The sequence below is a fragment of the Mugil cephalus genome, chromosome 22 (genome assembly GCF_022458985.1).
Source record: "Mugil cephalus isolate CIBA_MC_2020 chromosome 22, CIBA_Mcephalus_1.1, whole genome shotgun sequence".
Taxonomy (NCBI): Eukaryota; Metazoa; Chordata; class Actinopteri; order Mugiliformes; family Mugilidae; genus Mugil; species Mugil cephalus.
In genome coordinates, this window is record NC_061791.1 from 19,234,802 (window position 1) to 19,251,033 (window position 16,232).

A 16,232-nucleotide genomic window follows, 5' to 3' on the forward strand; every position below is an offset into this window, starting at 1 on the left:
AATTATAACTTCATACTGTAAATGATTTCTATATCATACTAAGATAAGATATGTCCACATGGTCAAAACATCATTGTCATTCATCACATGAATTCTTTTACTGGGTTGATTTGGAACTTCCTGCTGTGATTGACAAGCTAGGTTTCTATATTTTGAAAGCAAAAAAAAAAGAAAAAAAAAGAAAAATGGAATTGAAAGAGAGAAATACAAATCTAAAACAGTGATGAAAAATGTAGAAAACATGATGGAACTGTGTCATGTCCTATTTTTAGGCTTATCATGTTTCTATGACCTGAGCGTGGAAGTCCAGCCACATGAACGGTGGCTGTACACCGAAAAGATGGTATCCACAATTTTACAGTTTGTCTCTGGTACCATCCAAGATCTACTCCTCTTTTTTTTTTCTTTTTTTTTTCCCATTTGTCTTCATTTGTCTGCATAGTTGAACACCACAGGCTGTCAACATTATATGAGGTTGGTGCAGTTATATTCTTGCAGCTGAAAGCTTTATTACTTCAGTGCGTGAGTGTGACCATCACCAGCCCTCCCTGAGAACTGTCCTGTTGATCTTTATTGAGTGTAGTGACCTTGTGTGGCAGGGAGGGCAGTGCTACACCTCAGTGAATAGCGGGGGGGAACAAAGGAAAGAAAAGATGTAGAAGGATGGACAGTGGAGGAGATACATGTGGTGCTTGTAGGAACTAGCGGAGTGCAGGGTTCTGTGCTTCCCAAGTCACCTCACTCAAGTATGACTGGGTACAGTCAACTCTGGAGAGATGAGAGAGTCCAGGGGGGGTAAGGGTGTCCCAATGGAAGGAGAGAAGTCTGCCATACGGCATGTAGTGATAGAGTGAAAACAATAATCCAGCCTTTAATAGCCGGGACTCATCAATTCTTTTTGATGTGATCCAGCACGGGCTGGCAGGTGACAACACACATGCATGTGGGCATTCCTTAAATATGAGCGAGACCATTACCAGGGCCCAGAGTCAGGTCAGAAGCCCCAGCGCCCGAGAACCTCCACCCCAGTGTGGGGCGCATGGGTGACAGGACCAGAGAACCACTGTAGCCACGGGGCAAGCCACACCCCAGCGCAGATGGCGAGCGACGACCAACACCCCCAGACCAACCAAGCGAGCACAAGTCGGTGCAGGCCAGAGCAGCCCCCCACACCCCCCACACCCCCCAGCCACTGCAGCCCGTCCACCCACCGCCGCCAACACCCCCCCCAAAGACCCCACCCCCCACCCGCAGGGCAGCCATGGACACCTCTCCAGCCGAGAGGACTCCCCCAGGAGCCCAGCAAAGCCCCCGCAGACGGGCACCGGCCCAGCGCCCAACCAGGGACGGGCCATCCGAGCAGGGGGGCCAAGGTGCCGGCCCCATGCCCCTGGCGCACCCAGGCCAGGGAGACCATGGGAAGAGGGAACCCCCACCCGCCAGGGAGAGACCCCAGCCCCACCACCCGAACCAGTCGATACCGGAACAACCGGGTACCCAAGGGAGCCGCCACGAACCCGTCGCCACGCAGCACCAGGAGACAAAGCCAGGCCAAGAGGACACCAGAGAACCTAGGTAGGTACCCCTACCAACCGCCGTGGGGCCACAGACCGCCAGCCCAAGATCCCCCTGCTAGCGGAGGACCAGGCCCCCCAAGCCGTGCCAATGGATAATGAAAAGTGACAGTGTCCCTATTACTGTGCTTCCTCAGTCCCTGATGAGGAAGCAAGCCCCTACACCGTGACCCTGTGACCCTGGATGTGGTGTGGTGCATTAAGACAGGGGGCAAACAGGAGGGTCAGGTGGGTCAGAGGACTGCAGCACACTACTGTCCTGCAGCGTGCCCTGACCCTGACCGATCCTGGGTGGACCCCTAAGGTGAGGTGCATTAAAAACTTGGGATGGGTGTGTGTGGTGTACCTAGCCTTGGTTGTAATGGGCGACATAGTGTATGGTGGAATGTGAGGTGAGTGCAATTTAGGAGGCAGGCAAGTGAGGGCCAAGTCCCCGGCAGCAGGGCCAAGGCGCAACAGCAGCCCATGGGACCCACAGACGGGGCGAGGGCCCCCAGGACTCAGGAAGTCCCCCGACCAGACCCCGCCCTCAGCCCAGAACAGCAACCAGGATGCGACAGACCCCCAGGAAACCCCGAAGAACCAACACCGACCAGCCGAGCAACGGCATCAGCTACCCCCCATCCACCCCCCGGGGTGGCAGGGGTGCCCCCAAGGCGGACGGAGACCCCACCCCCCGCAGCCCCCCCAGCCCCAGCGCGACGGAGCGACCGGACACGCCCAGGGTGGTACTCAGGCAGCCCCCCACACCCTCAGGCTCCGACCCCAAGGCGCCGGGCGTGGCCCCGACCGCCGGGGTCCCCCGGACCCTAAGAAGGCCCCCCACGACCAGCGAGGGCCCAGCCACCAGTGGAAGGAAGGAGGGGCCGGAGGAGGAGCCGGGCGAAGGGAGGAGGGCGCCGCAGAGGGGAGGGAGAGGAGGGGACAGGGAGCCCGCCAGCCCAGACCGCCAAGGCCCACCAGGAGATCCAGGGAGAGTCGGCCACCGATACACCACGACCCCAGGAAAGTGAGCAAGCGCCGAAGCCACAGGGAACCCCAGGCAAGTCTCCATCGCCACCCCACGTGGGGGAGAGGGAGGCCAGTCGGGTAAACCGCTCAGGGCCGGAAGTCAACCCAGGGGTGAGAAGGAGTAGGGCACCCCTAATACATGCTCAAGGTGTTGTGGTCCGGGGATCCTCCTTAGTGAACCTGGATGAAGAGGGCAATAAAATCTTTTCTATAACGACATTCATCACTGTAAGAGAAATATTATTATAGCATTACAGTAAGTGGAACAGAAGTGGCAAAAGCTAGCAGGCTAAGTCAAAATGTAAATTAAGGTTGAGGGAGTCGCAGAATACAGACCATTTTTTGGCAAACAGAGTCTGTTTTTTTCGGGTAGCAGATATTTTCTCCAATGATATATAATCAGAAAGGAGGTTCAACCACTGGGAAATGTTTAGTGACTGTTTGTTCCTCCAGTTCATAAGGATTGTTTTCTTGGCGATGGTGAGAGCTACAAGGACAGATTGTGATAGATGGTGAGGAAGACTGATTGTTTCCAGGTCACCAATGAGGCACAAGTTAGGGGTTAATGGGATTCTGCAGTCCAAAATTAAGGCGAGTTTCTGTGTTACAAGTGACCAGAATTGCTGTACCGGAGAACAGAGCCAGAGAGCGTGGAAATAAGAATCTGAATAGTTTTGGGTGCATTGCGTACATTTGTCGGATTGGGAGAAGCCCATTCTATACATCTTGTATTGAGTTGTGTGTGATCTGTGGAGTATTTTAAACTGGATCAGCTGTAAATTCGAGTTTTTGGTCATTTTAAATATATTTTGGCAGATCTGAGTCCAGAAATCAAAGTCTGTAGACAGGGAAAGATCGGCTTCCCATTTTGATATTAAATGTGTGGTTGATAGCAGCTTATATATTAAAGAGAGGGTTTTCTTCTTTTTCGGTGTGAGTTTTTTAATGTTGGTGACGAATTGTGGTGGCTGTATGCAGTTCTGGAGCACTGGGATTTTCTTTCTGATTGTCTTGGTCACCTGTAGGTATTGGAGGAAGTTTCCATTTCTTATTTCAAACGTATCAAATAAATCTCTGTGATTCATAAGTAAGTTCCCCTGGAAGAGGTGATGGAGGTGGGTTATTCCTTTATGCTTCCAAGTGCTGAGGTGAAGAGGGACTTTGTTATTCACAAAGTCAGGGTTGTGCCAAATTGGGGAGAACCCACAGGGTTCCAGCAGGGATCCTGTGGTCTCTAGACTCTTCCACCAAGCCGACAGGGTGGCGGCAATAATGGGGTTTCGGAAGCAGTTATGACGCTTAAGGGTGATTGTAATGAAGGGCAGGTCCGAAATGCATATGTTGTGGCAGTCGGCCTGTTCTATTTCTAACCACGAATTGTAATCTGCCTCTGGGTTTATCCATTTGGTGATGTATTGTAGCTGATTCACCAGGTAGTAGATTGTAAAGTTCGGTGCATCAAGTCCTCCTTCTGATTTATTTTTTTGAAGGGTGGTGAGGCTAATTTTTGTCTGTTTGTTTTTTGAGTAAAATTTGGTGACTGCGGAATCTAGGTTCTGGAACCATTTTGCTGTGGGTTTGAATGGGATCATGGAAAATAAGTAATTAATTCGTGGCAAAATTTTCATTTTAACTGTTGCTATGCGTCCCATCAGAGAGATAGGAAGATTGGTCCAGCGCTTCAGGTCATCACAGATTTTATCCAGGAGTGGATCGAAGTTCAGTTGCACTAACTCTGACAATTTAGGTGAGATGTTTATGCCCAAGTATTTGATATTTCCTATGGAAAAGGGTAGTTGGGGTTTATGGTCTGCAGGATCCCATGCTTTGTCAGTTATTGGTAGTATTGTTGATTTGGACCAGTTGATTGAGTAGTCAGAGACGGCTGAAAATTTTGAAATACAATTATAAGCTTCCTGTAATGATCTCTGAGGTTGTTGCAAGTAAAGTAAAACATCGTCAGCATATAGATTGATCTTGTGTTCAGAGATGGATGAGTGGATACCCTGGATACTGGAGTTCTGACGTATTGCTGATGCGAGTGGTTCAATAAATATAGCAAACAGTAGGGGAGACAGGGGGCATCCTTGTCTGGTTCCCCTCTGTAAGGTGAAGCTTTGTGATGTGAAACCATTGGTGGTGACTGTGGCCTTAGGTGAATTATACAGTGCAGCAACCCAGTGGATAAATGACTCTCCAAAGCCGAAATTTTGAAGGGTGGCAAAGAGGAAAGCCCAGTTAACTTTATCAAAGGCTTTCTCAGCGTCCAGTGATAAAACAATGGCTTCTGTATTTCTACGCTGGGACATGCTGATCAGGTTAAGGAGCCGTCTAACGTTATTTGTAGATTGTCGGCCTTTGATGAAACCTGTTTGGTCATTGAGAATTATTGATGAAATTATTTTCCCTAGTCTAGATGCTAGTGCTTTGGAAATAATTTTGATATCTGTATTAATCAATGACAGAGGGCGATAGCTGGAAGGGAGTGTTGGGTCTTTATCAGGTTTTAAAAGTAATTTAATTGCAGCAGTATTCATTTGGGATCTTATGCAACCTGTGTTTTTGATTTCTGTAACAGTCCTTAGGAACAAGGGGGCTAGATCTGACCAGAACTGTTTCATAAATTCGGCAGGGAAACCATCCCGCCCAGGAGCTTTGCCCATAGGCATGTTTTCTAAAGCTGTTAATAGTTCTTCCATGGTCAGTGGCGAATCCAATATGTTTCTTTGTTCTGCCGTCAGTTGGGTAGATTGAGTTTTTTGAGGAAGGCCTGAATGTCGTCAGGATTCGGGTTGGTAGTTGTTGAATATAATTTTTCATAGAAGCTGTAAAAGATATGATTAATTTCCTGTGGTGATTGAGTGTGTTTGCCACTTGAGTCCTGAATTGCATTTATAAGAGATTTTTCTCTGTTGCGTTGGAGTTGATTCGCAAGAAATTTGCCTGATTTATTGCTATGCTCAAAATTTTGGTATCTAAGTTGTTGAAGTACGAATTCTGTTTTTTTGGTCAAGATATTTTCTAATTGTAGTTTCGCATTTTGTAGTTGGGTCCATAATTGTTCATTTGGGTTTGCGGTGTATTGTTCTGTTATTTCTTTAATCTTATCCTCGATGTTTTTTTCTGCTTGTTGGTCCTGTTTTTTCTTGTAAGAGGAGTAAGATATAATTTTGCCTCTGATTACGGCTTTCCCTGTTTCCCAAATCAGAGATGGGGATAAATTTGGAGAGTCATTTATTTCCAAAAACACCTTCCATTCCTTCCTTATTAATGAGTCAAATTCAGGGTCTCTCAGTAATGAGGTGTTAAGGCGCCATGTGGGTGATGGTTTTAGGGAGGGTTCTATTTGAAGGTGGAGGGACACCGGTGCATGATCACTGATTATGATAGGGTGTATACTGGGTTGATTCTTTGTACAATAGAATTGTTTGTCAGAAAAAAGTCAATTCTAGAAAAGGAGTGGTGTACTGGGGAAAAGAAAGTGTATTCCCTCTTTGTCGGGTTTTTGATTCTCCAACCATCGCCAAGTCCAAACTCATCCATGTATTCTTTGAGGACATTGGCTGATTGTGATTTTTTTATGTGTGTCGAGTTATGGGACCGATCTAGAGAGGGATTCAGGACTGTGTTAAAGTCCCCTCCAATAATTGTAAAGGGTGTGACGGCTATGTCAGATAATTGTGAAAAGACTTTGTGAAAGAAGGCCGGATCATCGTTATTCGGGGCATAAATGTTTGCAATTGTGTATAATTTATTAAAGATTGATGCCTGAATGATGATGTATCGACCTTCTGTGTCTGTTATCAATTTGTTTAAGGTAAACAGGGTGAGTGGAGGTAAGTGTGGAGGGGAGGGAGACATGGACAGAAGGAGAAGAAAGAAAGAAGAATATCAGGGGGGGATGTATGAGGTGAGTGACATACATTAACGTTTTGTGAGTTTTTTTTTTTTTTTTTTCCTCCTATTCTTAGTATTTATATTTATATATACAAATGTACACCTTTATAATATACATACAAATAACAAATATACATGGCTTATTTTTCTTAATACTTATCCGTCAGTAGAGCCAGTTTGCATCCCGGAACAGCCGACCGTCGATGTAAAGTTTGTCCACTGTAAGTGCGGCCCTCTTTCCTCTCTGCCGATGATCCTTGAGGATCGGGTACAGCACTTTACGCCTCTCGTTGATTTCTTTCGGGAACTGGTCGTTAATTCCGAAAGTGGTGCCTTTGAGTTCGCGTCCTTTGCTCTTCACAAGTACCTTCTGTTGAAAATGTTCAAATTTTGCAATGATAGGACGCGGACGGTTTCCTCCTCGGGCTCCGAGCCGGTGGACGCGGTGAAAGGAGATGTTATTCACCGTCTCCGTTGGCAGCTTGAGAGCGGTGGTCATGAATTTTTTAATCAGGGCCTCTGGATTGTCCGGGGAGCTCTCTGAGATCCCTGAGAAAATAAGGTTGTCCCGCATACTCCTTGATTGTATGTCCAGGACAGTCTCTTTCAGTTGTTTATTTTCTTTTTTGAGCTGGTTTACCTCCACTGAAATGGAGGTGACGTCTGCTCGCAGCTCGGCGTTATCTCTTTGAAGATTAGCGATCTGATCGTACGAAAATTCTAAGCTTGACTTGAGATCCTTGATCTCCTGGTGCATAAGGCTTAGCAGATCTAGTTTTTTATTAATAGAATCAAGTACTGATACCTCAGCTGTTATTAGATCGCTTGTGTCCGTGGAGGAGTCAGCTTTCTTTCTCTTGGCCGGATTGTCAGAAAGCTCCATGACGCACCGCAGGTAGTACTCGTCGATAAAGTTTTCTAGGGACTCCACTCTGGCGGTATTACAATGTTTTAATTTAGCCTCTTCGATTGCGAGTGGAGTCCGCGGATCTCTGTTGATGTTATCCTCTAAAGTCTTGATTTAATCGGTTTAATCGTGCAGCGTTATGCCGCCATGTAACAATTCAAAACCTCACCCGTCTGGTGAGATCACAGCATCTCGCGATCACTCTCCCACAAGATCTACTCCTCTGACTGCTCCTTGACTCCTTTCTAGCTTTTGTTGAAGGATTCTGGGAAAGGTTTATTATCTGATATCTGGTTCCTATTTGTTTAATTAATGACTGAGATCTGGGAGCATGAGGACATCAATACACCGAAGTTGGATTATTAGAGGTGGTGTGAACAGGGCAATAAGGTTAAATGAACACTTTGCATGTGTGATTACATGTAGCAATGAACAAGCTGCCTTTTCTGCAAAAATGTTGCATGTATGCATGTATTTATTCTTATCTCATTGACACAAAAAAATAATTTTGATGTACTTTAATATTACAAATAAATGACCACTTGGTGTCAGAATGGAACCATGATTTGGCGTGAGATTGGAAACCAAGTCACTTTCTCATTCAATTCTAATATAACATTGATAACAGCACATAAATCACAGTATCAATCAACACTGAGGCATTTACAAGAAACACTTTATTTATAAATGTCATCAGGACTGCAATTAGTTTGCAGGGAGCTGGAAAGCAACACTGAGTGCAGGTTCTTTCTTCTTCTAGGAAGTAGTTAAACAATCCTCCTTCGGAAATTCAGGGTTATATCAGCTGATATCCTAGAGCTACAGTGTGTGTCGCTGAAGAGTCGTTCTTCAATCTGAAGCTGGACTGAGGCTGCAGTAACCTGACAGTCTGCCAGTGGTCCCACAGGCACCAGAGAGCCCTCCACATCACTGTCCTTCAGGGTCCGACTCTTTCCCCAAGCGTAGAGATTACAGTAATCTTACTCAATTTGTCCTGTTTTATGAAAGCACTCAAGGAAAAAAGGGCCAACTGCTAAAACTTGATGTGCTCACACATGATATTTCACCTTATTTTTGACTTCACGCTTTGATGTTCTCAGCAGGAAAAAAACTGCTTATGCTAAGCTGTGGCTGCCAACCCAGATAATAAATGGCGCCTTTCCTGTTTGTCTCCCACACCTTTCCCAGTGAGCAATTGCACTAGAGTTACTGACTACTAGTTTATCAGCTTGGACATATCCTGACCTTTAAATTGGGCATCAGGCACAACAGTTTAACATTTTATTCTTGTTTCTGGCAACCAGTGTCACTTTTTGGATGCCTTACGATGTCCACACAAAGAGAATAGGGTGTCAGAGTAGATCACATATACTGACCTGGCATAACATTAGGACCACCTGCCTAATATTGTGCAGGTCTCCCGTGTGACTCACCAGAGAATGGACATGGGCCTCCTGAGGGTGTCCTGTGGTGTCTGGAAACAGAGTGTTGTTAGTGGGGTCAGCCTTTGGGACCGAGTTTAACACAACAAGTCAAGACTTTGCGCTGTTGAAGTTGTTTTTGAAGGCGTCCCTTATGTTTTACTTTTTTATCACTTGCGTTCACTGCCCTTCTGACGGCATTGCAAATGTCCCCACTGTGGGATAAATAAAGAATTATCTTAACTTATCCATCTACCATCATCAAAACTACTTATTGTATAAAGAATCATGGAGGACTGAAGCCTATCCCAGCTGGCATTGGGTGAGAGGTGGACAGCTTGCCAGTCTATCACATTGCAAACATTGAGAGACAAACATTCACACTCACATACTACACCCACAGTGAATCTGGAATCAACAGTTAACCTAACAACCAACTTTCCAAATGTCCCTGGAAAGTAGGAAGTAGGAGGAAGCCAGAAAAGCCAGAAAAACCCACGCAGGCACAGTCAGAACATACAAACTCTACAGTGAGAGGCACTAACAACCTTTTTGGAGTGAAACAACCAGTGCACCAACATCCCACCAGCAAGATAGTGAACTGGCTCCCCTTCAGCCTGATCAGCGTGGTTCCCATGTGTTTGAAACACAAAACGAATGCTAATATTAACTGGTTAAATCAGGGAACATTTCAATACTTTACTGATGTGGCACAGTTATTAAATCTTATCATATCTTATTGAATCTTTTTCATCATCTTTTTCACAATATTTGACACTTTCTGGCCCAAATAGTCAAAGATGAAGTCCATTGTTGTCAGTTGATTATCTCGTGATAGCTGCACATATCAGCATTTGGAATATAGTCAAATGTGAACAGCTGTCACAAGGCCCAATGACCCAGTCAGTGGTGGACTGGAGTTTATGTTTAGTGCAAAACTGTCAGCGTTGGATAGAGTAGATTTAAAGCCAATGAGGAGTACTTCTGTTTACTGCTGTCCATTTGTATGAAGCTGCAGGAGAACCGGGATTTAATTTCAGTTAGACCCAAGAAATTGTACTCTGCCTCTCACCAAATGACAGCTGGGATAGGCTCCAGCCGCCCTGTGATATTCTGGAGGACAAGCAGTTACAGAAAATGAACGAACTAACAAGAAATTGTGTCCCCTGCCCTGTGTGTGAGAAAGGAGAGGGTGTGAAATATTAGGGGACAGGGGTGACCCAAATAGAGCCCTACATTAAAACTTTAACAGGGCCCAGATTGTTATGGCCCGATGTCCCATTCAGTGGATCTCTAAAACAAGAGGCATTTGTGATCTGCTCAGAGTGACACCACATTTTATTTAACAGCAAAGACACAATCTCTGTGCCAGACCAGTTTACATGGCTAGGGTATGACATAGAAAAGGTTAATTAGATCAATTTCACCCAGTATACCATTGTGGATGGTAGGTGTCCTTTAAAAGTTAACTTGTCCATGTCCAGTGTTCTATTAAATGCAGGTGTAAGCAGGGCTAAAACTCCACTTTTAGTACCAGCCACTAGTACATCACTGCAAGCTGAAGTCTTCTACTCCTCTGAATTTATTATCTGAAAGTCAGCTGAAATTCATGCATTAAATTTTAAATTGCATTAATGAGTGGCTCCTCTAAAACTTTTAATAGACTATCCAATAAGATAAATGGTTATGGAATGACTCTACCGGGAACAGACACCCATCAGGGAGCTGGTAATCTAGGTGCTCTTGCCCTCTCATTTCATGTAAAGTCAGGCCAGCCCTCCGTTCCTCAAATAAACCACGGCCTGCAATACAGGCCCACAGAATATTTTGGCACCAGACAAAAACAAAATGGCAATAAAATCGAATCACAAAGGATCACCAGGAGGAGGGCCAGTCTAAAAATCAGTTTCCATACCACATAATTGTTTTGATGATTGCAATTATCTGTATTCATTTGGCAGATGGCTGCAATGAAAAATAACAAGTCACAAATCTGCATAAAGCCTCGCAAAGTATACTGTATGTATGTGTTTGACACCAGAGGACACTAATAAATCACACTCATAAAAACAAACTACAATAGGCCTCAATTACTGCCAGAGATTACATTCAGTAGCTCTGCATTTTTGTTTCATGCAAAAAAACAAAAACAAAACAAAACAAAAGGCAATGAACATTTTAAGTGCAGATGTTGATTTCCAAAGAAATCTTGATGAGTGCAACCTGAACCAGACTGAACCATGAGTCTTTACCTTCCATTTCACTTTTCACATGTATGTACCATTGATTATGTAATAATGTGTGTATATTTTCTCAGTGAGAACTCATTAAGGAAGAGAATTTCACTTGCTGAGTTAGTTAGTTATTTGGCAGCAGTCGCATGCATCCCACAGATTCTGGTCAAATGTTTCAGTTAATATTCCAAGCATCAGAATGAGAAAGAAATGTGATCTTACAGGCTGGTATGAATGTTTCTTTACCACATCAGGCTGTCAAGATTGCTCAGAATGAGGGAAAGGTAAAACCATCCAGTGAGCAGAGGGGAGGGGAACACTAAGGCGAAAGTGACAACTGAAAAGAACCATGAAGAACTCCAACAAGAACAGAAATAACAATATGTTCATAAATAAAGCTTTAAAACAGAGGGTGGAGGTGGTGTTAAGTGGACGAGGAGGATCTGTGAATATGGGAAGGTGCATATATTTGGAGAAGTTCAAACAGATACAGTAAGTTGGAACTTGGTTGTGAAGGACCTTGAAGGTAAGTAGCAGGATCTTGCACTCAGTACGGGATTTTATTGGAAGCCAGTGGAGCTGCTGAAGAACTGTGGTGATGTTGTCCATGGAGGGAGTTCAGGTGATGACACGGGCTGCTGACATTCAGAGGGTAGACCAAAAAAACAAGGTTGCTGTAGTCGATATGTGAGGTGACGAGGGCATGAACTAGAATGGCAGTAGTGCTTAGTGCTCGGTGATAGGGATGGGCGAAATCGATGGATGTTGCGGATATGAAAGTAAGCGGGCCAAGTGAGGTCAGAGAGTGAAATAGTAAAGGTCAGCTTTATAGACCAGTAGAGCTGGGTGTCATCACAGGAATGAAAATGTACGTTGTATTTACAGAAAAATATTACCAAAAGGATGAATATAAATAATAAACAGTAGTGGACCCAGGATGGAGTCCTGGGGGTCTCCTCTGGTGACGGGAGATGGGTGAGATCTGTTGTGTTTTGAAGCTGGACAAACTTGTTGTGGTGGGAGAGATATGATGTACACCACTTGTGACAGGCATTGGTGACACCATAGCAGGCAAGTCATTTAAGGAGAATGTTGTGGGCGGTGGTGTCAAAGGCTGCACTTGGGATGGGTTAAATCTCATTTGTTAGAAGATCACCGTCAGCTGCAATGTGGAGGTCGTTAGTAATTTTTATAAGAGCTATTTCTGTCCTGTTGCGTAAACCAGACTGACACCAGATCCGAATGCAATAGAAACCCTTTGGGATGTGGTAGGACAAGAATTGGCAGCATGAGGAATCTGTAGAAATGATGTGATGCAATCATGTCATCGTGCAGCAGAATCTCAAATGAATCCATGACACCATGAACTAAGGCTGATTGAGAGCAAAGGGACGGACTAGTATTATTATTCATACTGGTGTTCAAAAGCTCTCAGTAAGTCTGTCCTTTTCCTCATTTTACCAGAAACAAAATATGCCCATTCATATGGAGTGTGGTTATTTGTTGATACTTTGGATGCTTAAAAAAATCCTGTAGCCATGGATTTCAAGGGTCTAGTCTTCTAAGCTTTCTAGTCTGAAGTAGTGTGACTCAGAAATGTTGTATACACATAATTCTATACACAGCTTAAAGAAGATGAAATCATATTTTAAAGTTATACCCAAATCATACAAAATGATAAGTTATTAGCACAGGCTAGGTAGGGCTCTCTTCAGAACAAACCAACTTTAACAGGTAATATCCTTTTTACCTGGAAAGGTGGAAAGTCATCTATGTACCAATGCCCACAGGTATATCATACATACAGATGTACGTATGTGTCTTTATTCTGAGTTCAAGAAGATAAACTGATATTCATGGAGACAGAAATGATGAAACAAAAGAGCGGCAGAGCATTTGACTTTTTGTCTTTATTCAAGTAGCAGCATCAGTCAGCACTGTCCTACTTACACACGACAGCCTTCCACCGCCTTGCTAAGCAACACACATTCAGCACAAACTTCACATGTCCGCACACACCCCACACACACGCACACACACGCACACACACACACACCTGCATACGGAACATCCGACAATAATCACACATGCAGCCTGTTCACTCACACGCACCTGAACCAACCCAAGTACAACTCTATGTGCTGCCTGAAAGCCAGCAGTTTTAGACTGACATCTTTAATTTTACCCCGCTCTTGAACATGGGCCGTCTGAGTCACTAGGGACCCAGTTTGCCTGACAGGGAGTTGGCTTGTCATTCATTGTTAAAAGCATTAGCTAAACAGTGTTCACAACATGGCGATATGAGACATGATTGTTTAAACCACTCCTGGAGGACTAAAGATTCAGTCCAACCAAATCTTTGTGATGTTATTAGTGATGAATTTGTGGAATTGGACTAAAGTGGCCTCTGTAGGATCTGATCCCTGTGATAACAGCAGCTGACGTTGCACTGACATGAAGCATCTCTCCCTCCAACTATATCAATTGAAAGGAAGAAAACAGCTTCAGGGCTTTCTACATATGTGACCACAGAAATAGCTCAGCCAGCTGATCTGTGATCAGTTCACCTGTGTGGCTGATTAGTGAGGGAAAACTCAAGGTGATCGAACATTGGTCTTGCTAGTGGTCATGCAAACGTTAGCTTCTGGATAGTAATTAGATCCATGGTAAAAATTAAATGAGTGCGTTTTTTGTGCAGGTGATCCTGAAGATTGGCAGGTACAAATGGAAATTGTGCAGTCCAGCTCTGCTTAAATGATATTCCGACAAGAGCAAGTTTCATTCAGCATTCAACAGGCATGAGAGCAGCTGCAGACACACCCCATGAATTATGCTGTGAGCTGCCAGGTTGAGGTGGCACATAGCTTGAAATTGTATGAAGTGTTTGGACTGAGTTTGTTTTGTAGACAATCTATCAACTTGGGTGACACCAGACAAGCGTGCAAAACTCAAACCCACGTTTTATCATTAATCACGCAGCACATGACGTTTGAGGGCCATGCAAAAACAACTCAAAGTGAGGAGACCCTTAAATACAGTAGATAGCTGATATGCGCTGCCAGATATGATATGACTGTTTCAGTTCCACTGGTAAGGAGATGGATAACAAGATGGCTGCTCTAACACTGTCAAACTAGAGGCCAGGGAAAGAATGAAAAGTGTCTGGATCTGTCTCCTAACAGCAACTCGTTGATGTGTGAACACACTGATAAATAATACAGGCTGTTGGAAAGAAAAAGAAGACAGTGAGCTCAGCGATTGGTGCTTTGGCCGGTTGCTTCTCAGTGCAATCGGGGACATCTGCACTAAGTGAAGCGATTTCCAGCAGGTGTTTGTGCAGACAGCACTGGTGTCGAATTTAAAATACATCAAAAAGCACACTGTACTAGCTGCTGTCAGATTCTGTAGGTGTAAAACAGTGGAAACACTCAAGCTGATGTGTAGATAACCTGAATATCAACTGAGCGGACGACCTCCAGTCATCCTTGCACTTAACTTCGCTTGTCATACGAGGAGGAGGATTTATTCTGATTTGTATCGGCTATGAAACAAATTAAGCACCAGCAGATGGTCGGCTGGCTGGCTGCTCGCCTCAGTATCGGAGTGTGTGTCACTCGTCACAGTGAGATTTTCGGAATCTATGTGGACATGTTTACCGCTTTGTCTTATTTCACTGCCTGCTGATAATTTGCATTTGGTCTGGGTGTGCTGTCAGTAAAACTATGGCTGCTTTTTGTCACTTCGTGGCACTTGGTAAGCTTTCCTCTTTGCAGCGCACAAACGCGCCATCAGCCAACAATGCCTCCCATCGCTGGCTCTCTTTAACGATTTTGCAAAGCGCCTGGACACAGTCACGCCTTTCATTTACCTGCACACACACTCACACTCTCACACACACACACACACACACACACACACACACACACACACACACACACACACACACACAGTACATAATGTTACATGTAATCCACAACTCTGTCACTGGTCTTACAAATATGGCAGGGCATATCCTAGCACTGCTGTCTGTCAAATTCCACAGCCGGGGCTCAGGGAACACGCCACCAGGGTCAAGGCCCCGCAGTCACTCACATTTTCATTCAGAGCTTCAAAATCTCAGCAGAAGAAACTCCTTTTATCCACATAGTATGGACATAAATGTCCCTTTCAGTCCCACACTGATGGTCAAATGTTCTAACAAAATCTGAGGGATTCAAGTCTCAAAGTATCCCAATGGCCCCACAAGGGCTGTTCGTTTCTTGTGCCTCCCCCTTTGTCAGCATATCAGTAGTTCATGTCCAGGGGTATGAGGGCCTGCAGTGGTGGCTAGCTATTGTTCTCAGCCGTCATGTATTTAAGGGCGGCAAAGCCATAACGCCGCGACATGTTCTGTTGAAACTCCTCTTTCAGGGTCTTGAGGCAGACCCGATACTGCTTATTGGAGCGGAACTTGGTGATATCGAAGCTTGGTGCATGAGGCATGTGGATCATGTAGGCATTGGGCAGAACCACAAACTCATACTCCTGCAGAGAGATAAGAGGCAAGAAGAACTTTTAGTTTCAAATGCATGATTATATTGTGTCAGTATGGCGATTAACATCAATGCGGCCAAGTGTTTTCATTGAGCCGGCAGATCTTCGCCAGAAACATTATCAGTTCTTTAAGGAGCAACTCCACATTGACTTTCCACCACAATCATTTTGTGGGATAGTGAAATTGGTAATGCTACCAGGGAAAATTTTCTCTGTATTCATAACAACACCACTGAAGTAAATGTAATTTGATTCTCTATGAGATTCTTGTTTTCGGGAATGCCAATCACAAAACATGTATGTAGTCATTTGAGACAAGGACATTACAAAAATAAATAAATAAATAAAAATACAAAAAAAAAAAGGAAGGAATCAGGAACCAAGATTCTGAGCCATCACACTGGTTTCTATCAAGAGCTTTTTCATTATAAGTTGACATTTGATCAAATAGGTCATACCAAAGACAGATTTTATCAGCTCTTCATTCAAAATAATAAAGCACAATCATAATGCATATTGACATTTATACAGGGTTATCACAGCTCAGAGAGGACAGAAGAATTGTCTGTCATTGTAAAATTTACACAACCTGTCCAACAGATTTTTGGTCCTTCCCAATTTCTTTTTAACCCTACTGCCACGTTCAAAAATAACA

General features: G+C 44.4%; 1 protein-coding gene across 1 annotated transcript in view; it reads right to left on the reverse strand.

Annotated features, from left to right (window-relative positions):
- Positions 1–12,934: 12,934 nt before the first annotated feature.
- The window catches only part of large1 (LARGE xylosyl- and glucuronyltransferase 1), an 80,616-nt gene continuing 77,318 nt past the window's right edge, over positions 12,935–16,232 (reverse strand). Inside the window, exon 15 of the mRNA XM_047575607.1 lies at positions 12,935–15,568. Within this exon, the coding sequence (XP_047431563.1) occupies positions 15,371–15,568 (198 nt within the window). The 3' untranslated portion in view covers positions 12,935–15,370. The remainder of the gene's footprint in view (positions 15,569–16,232) is intronic.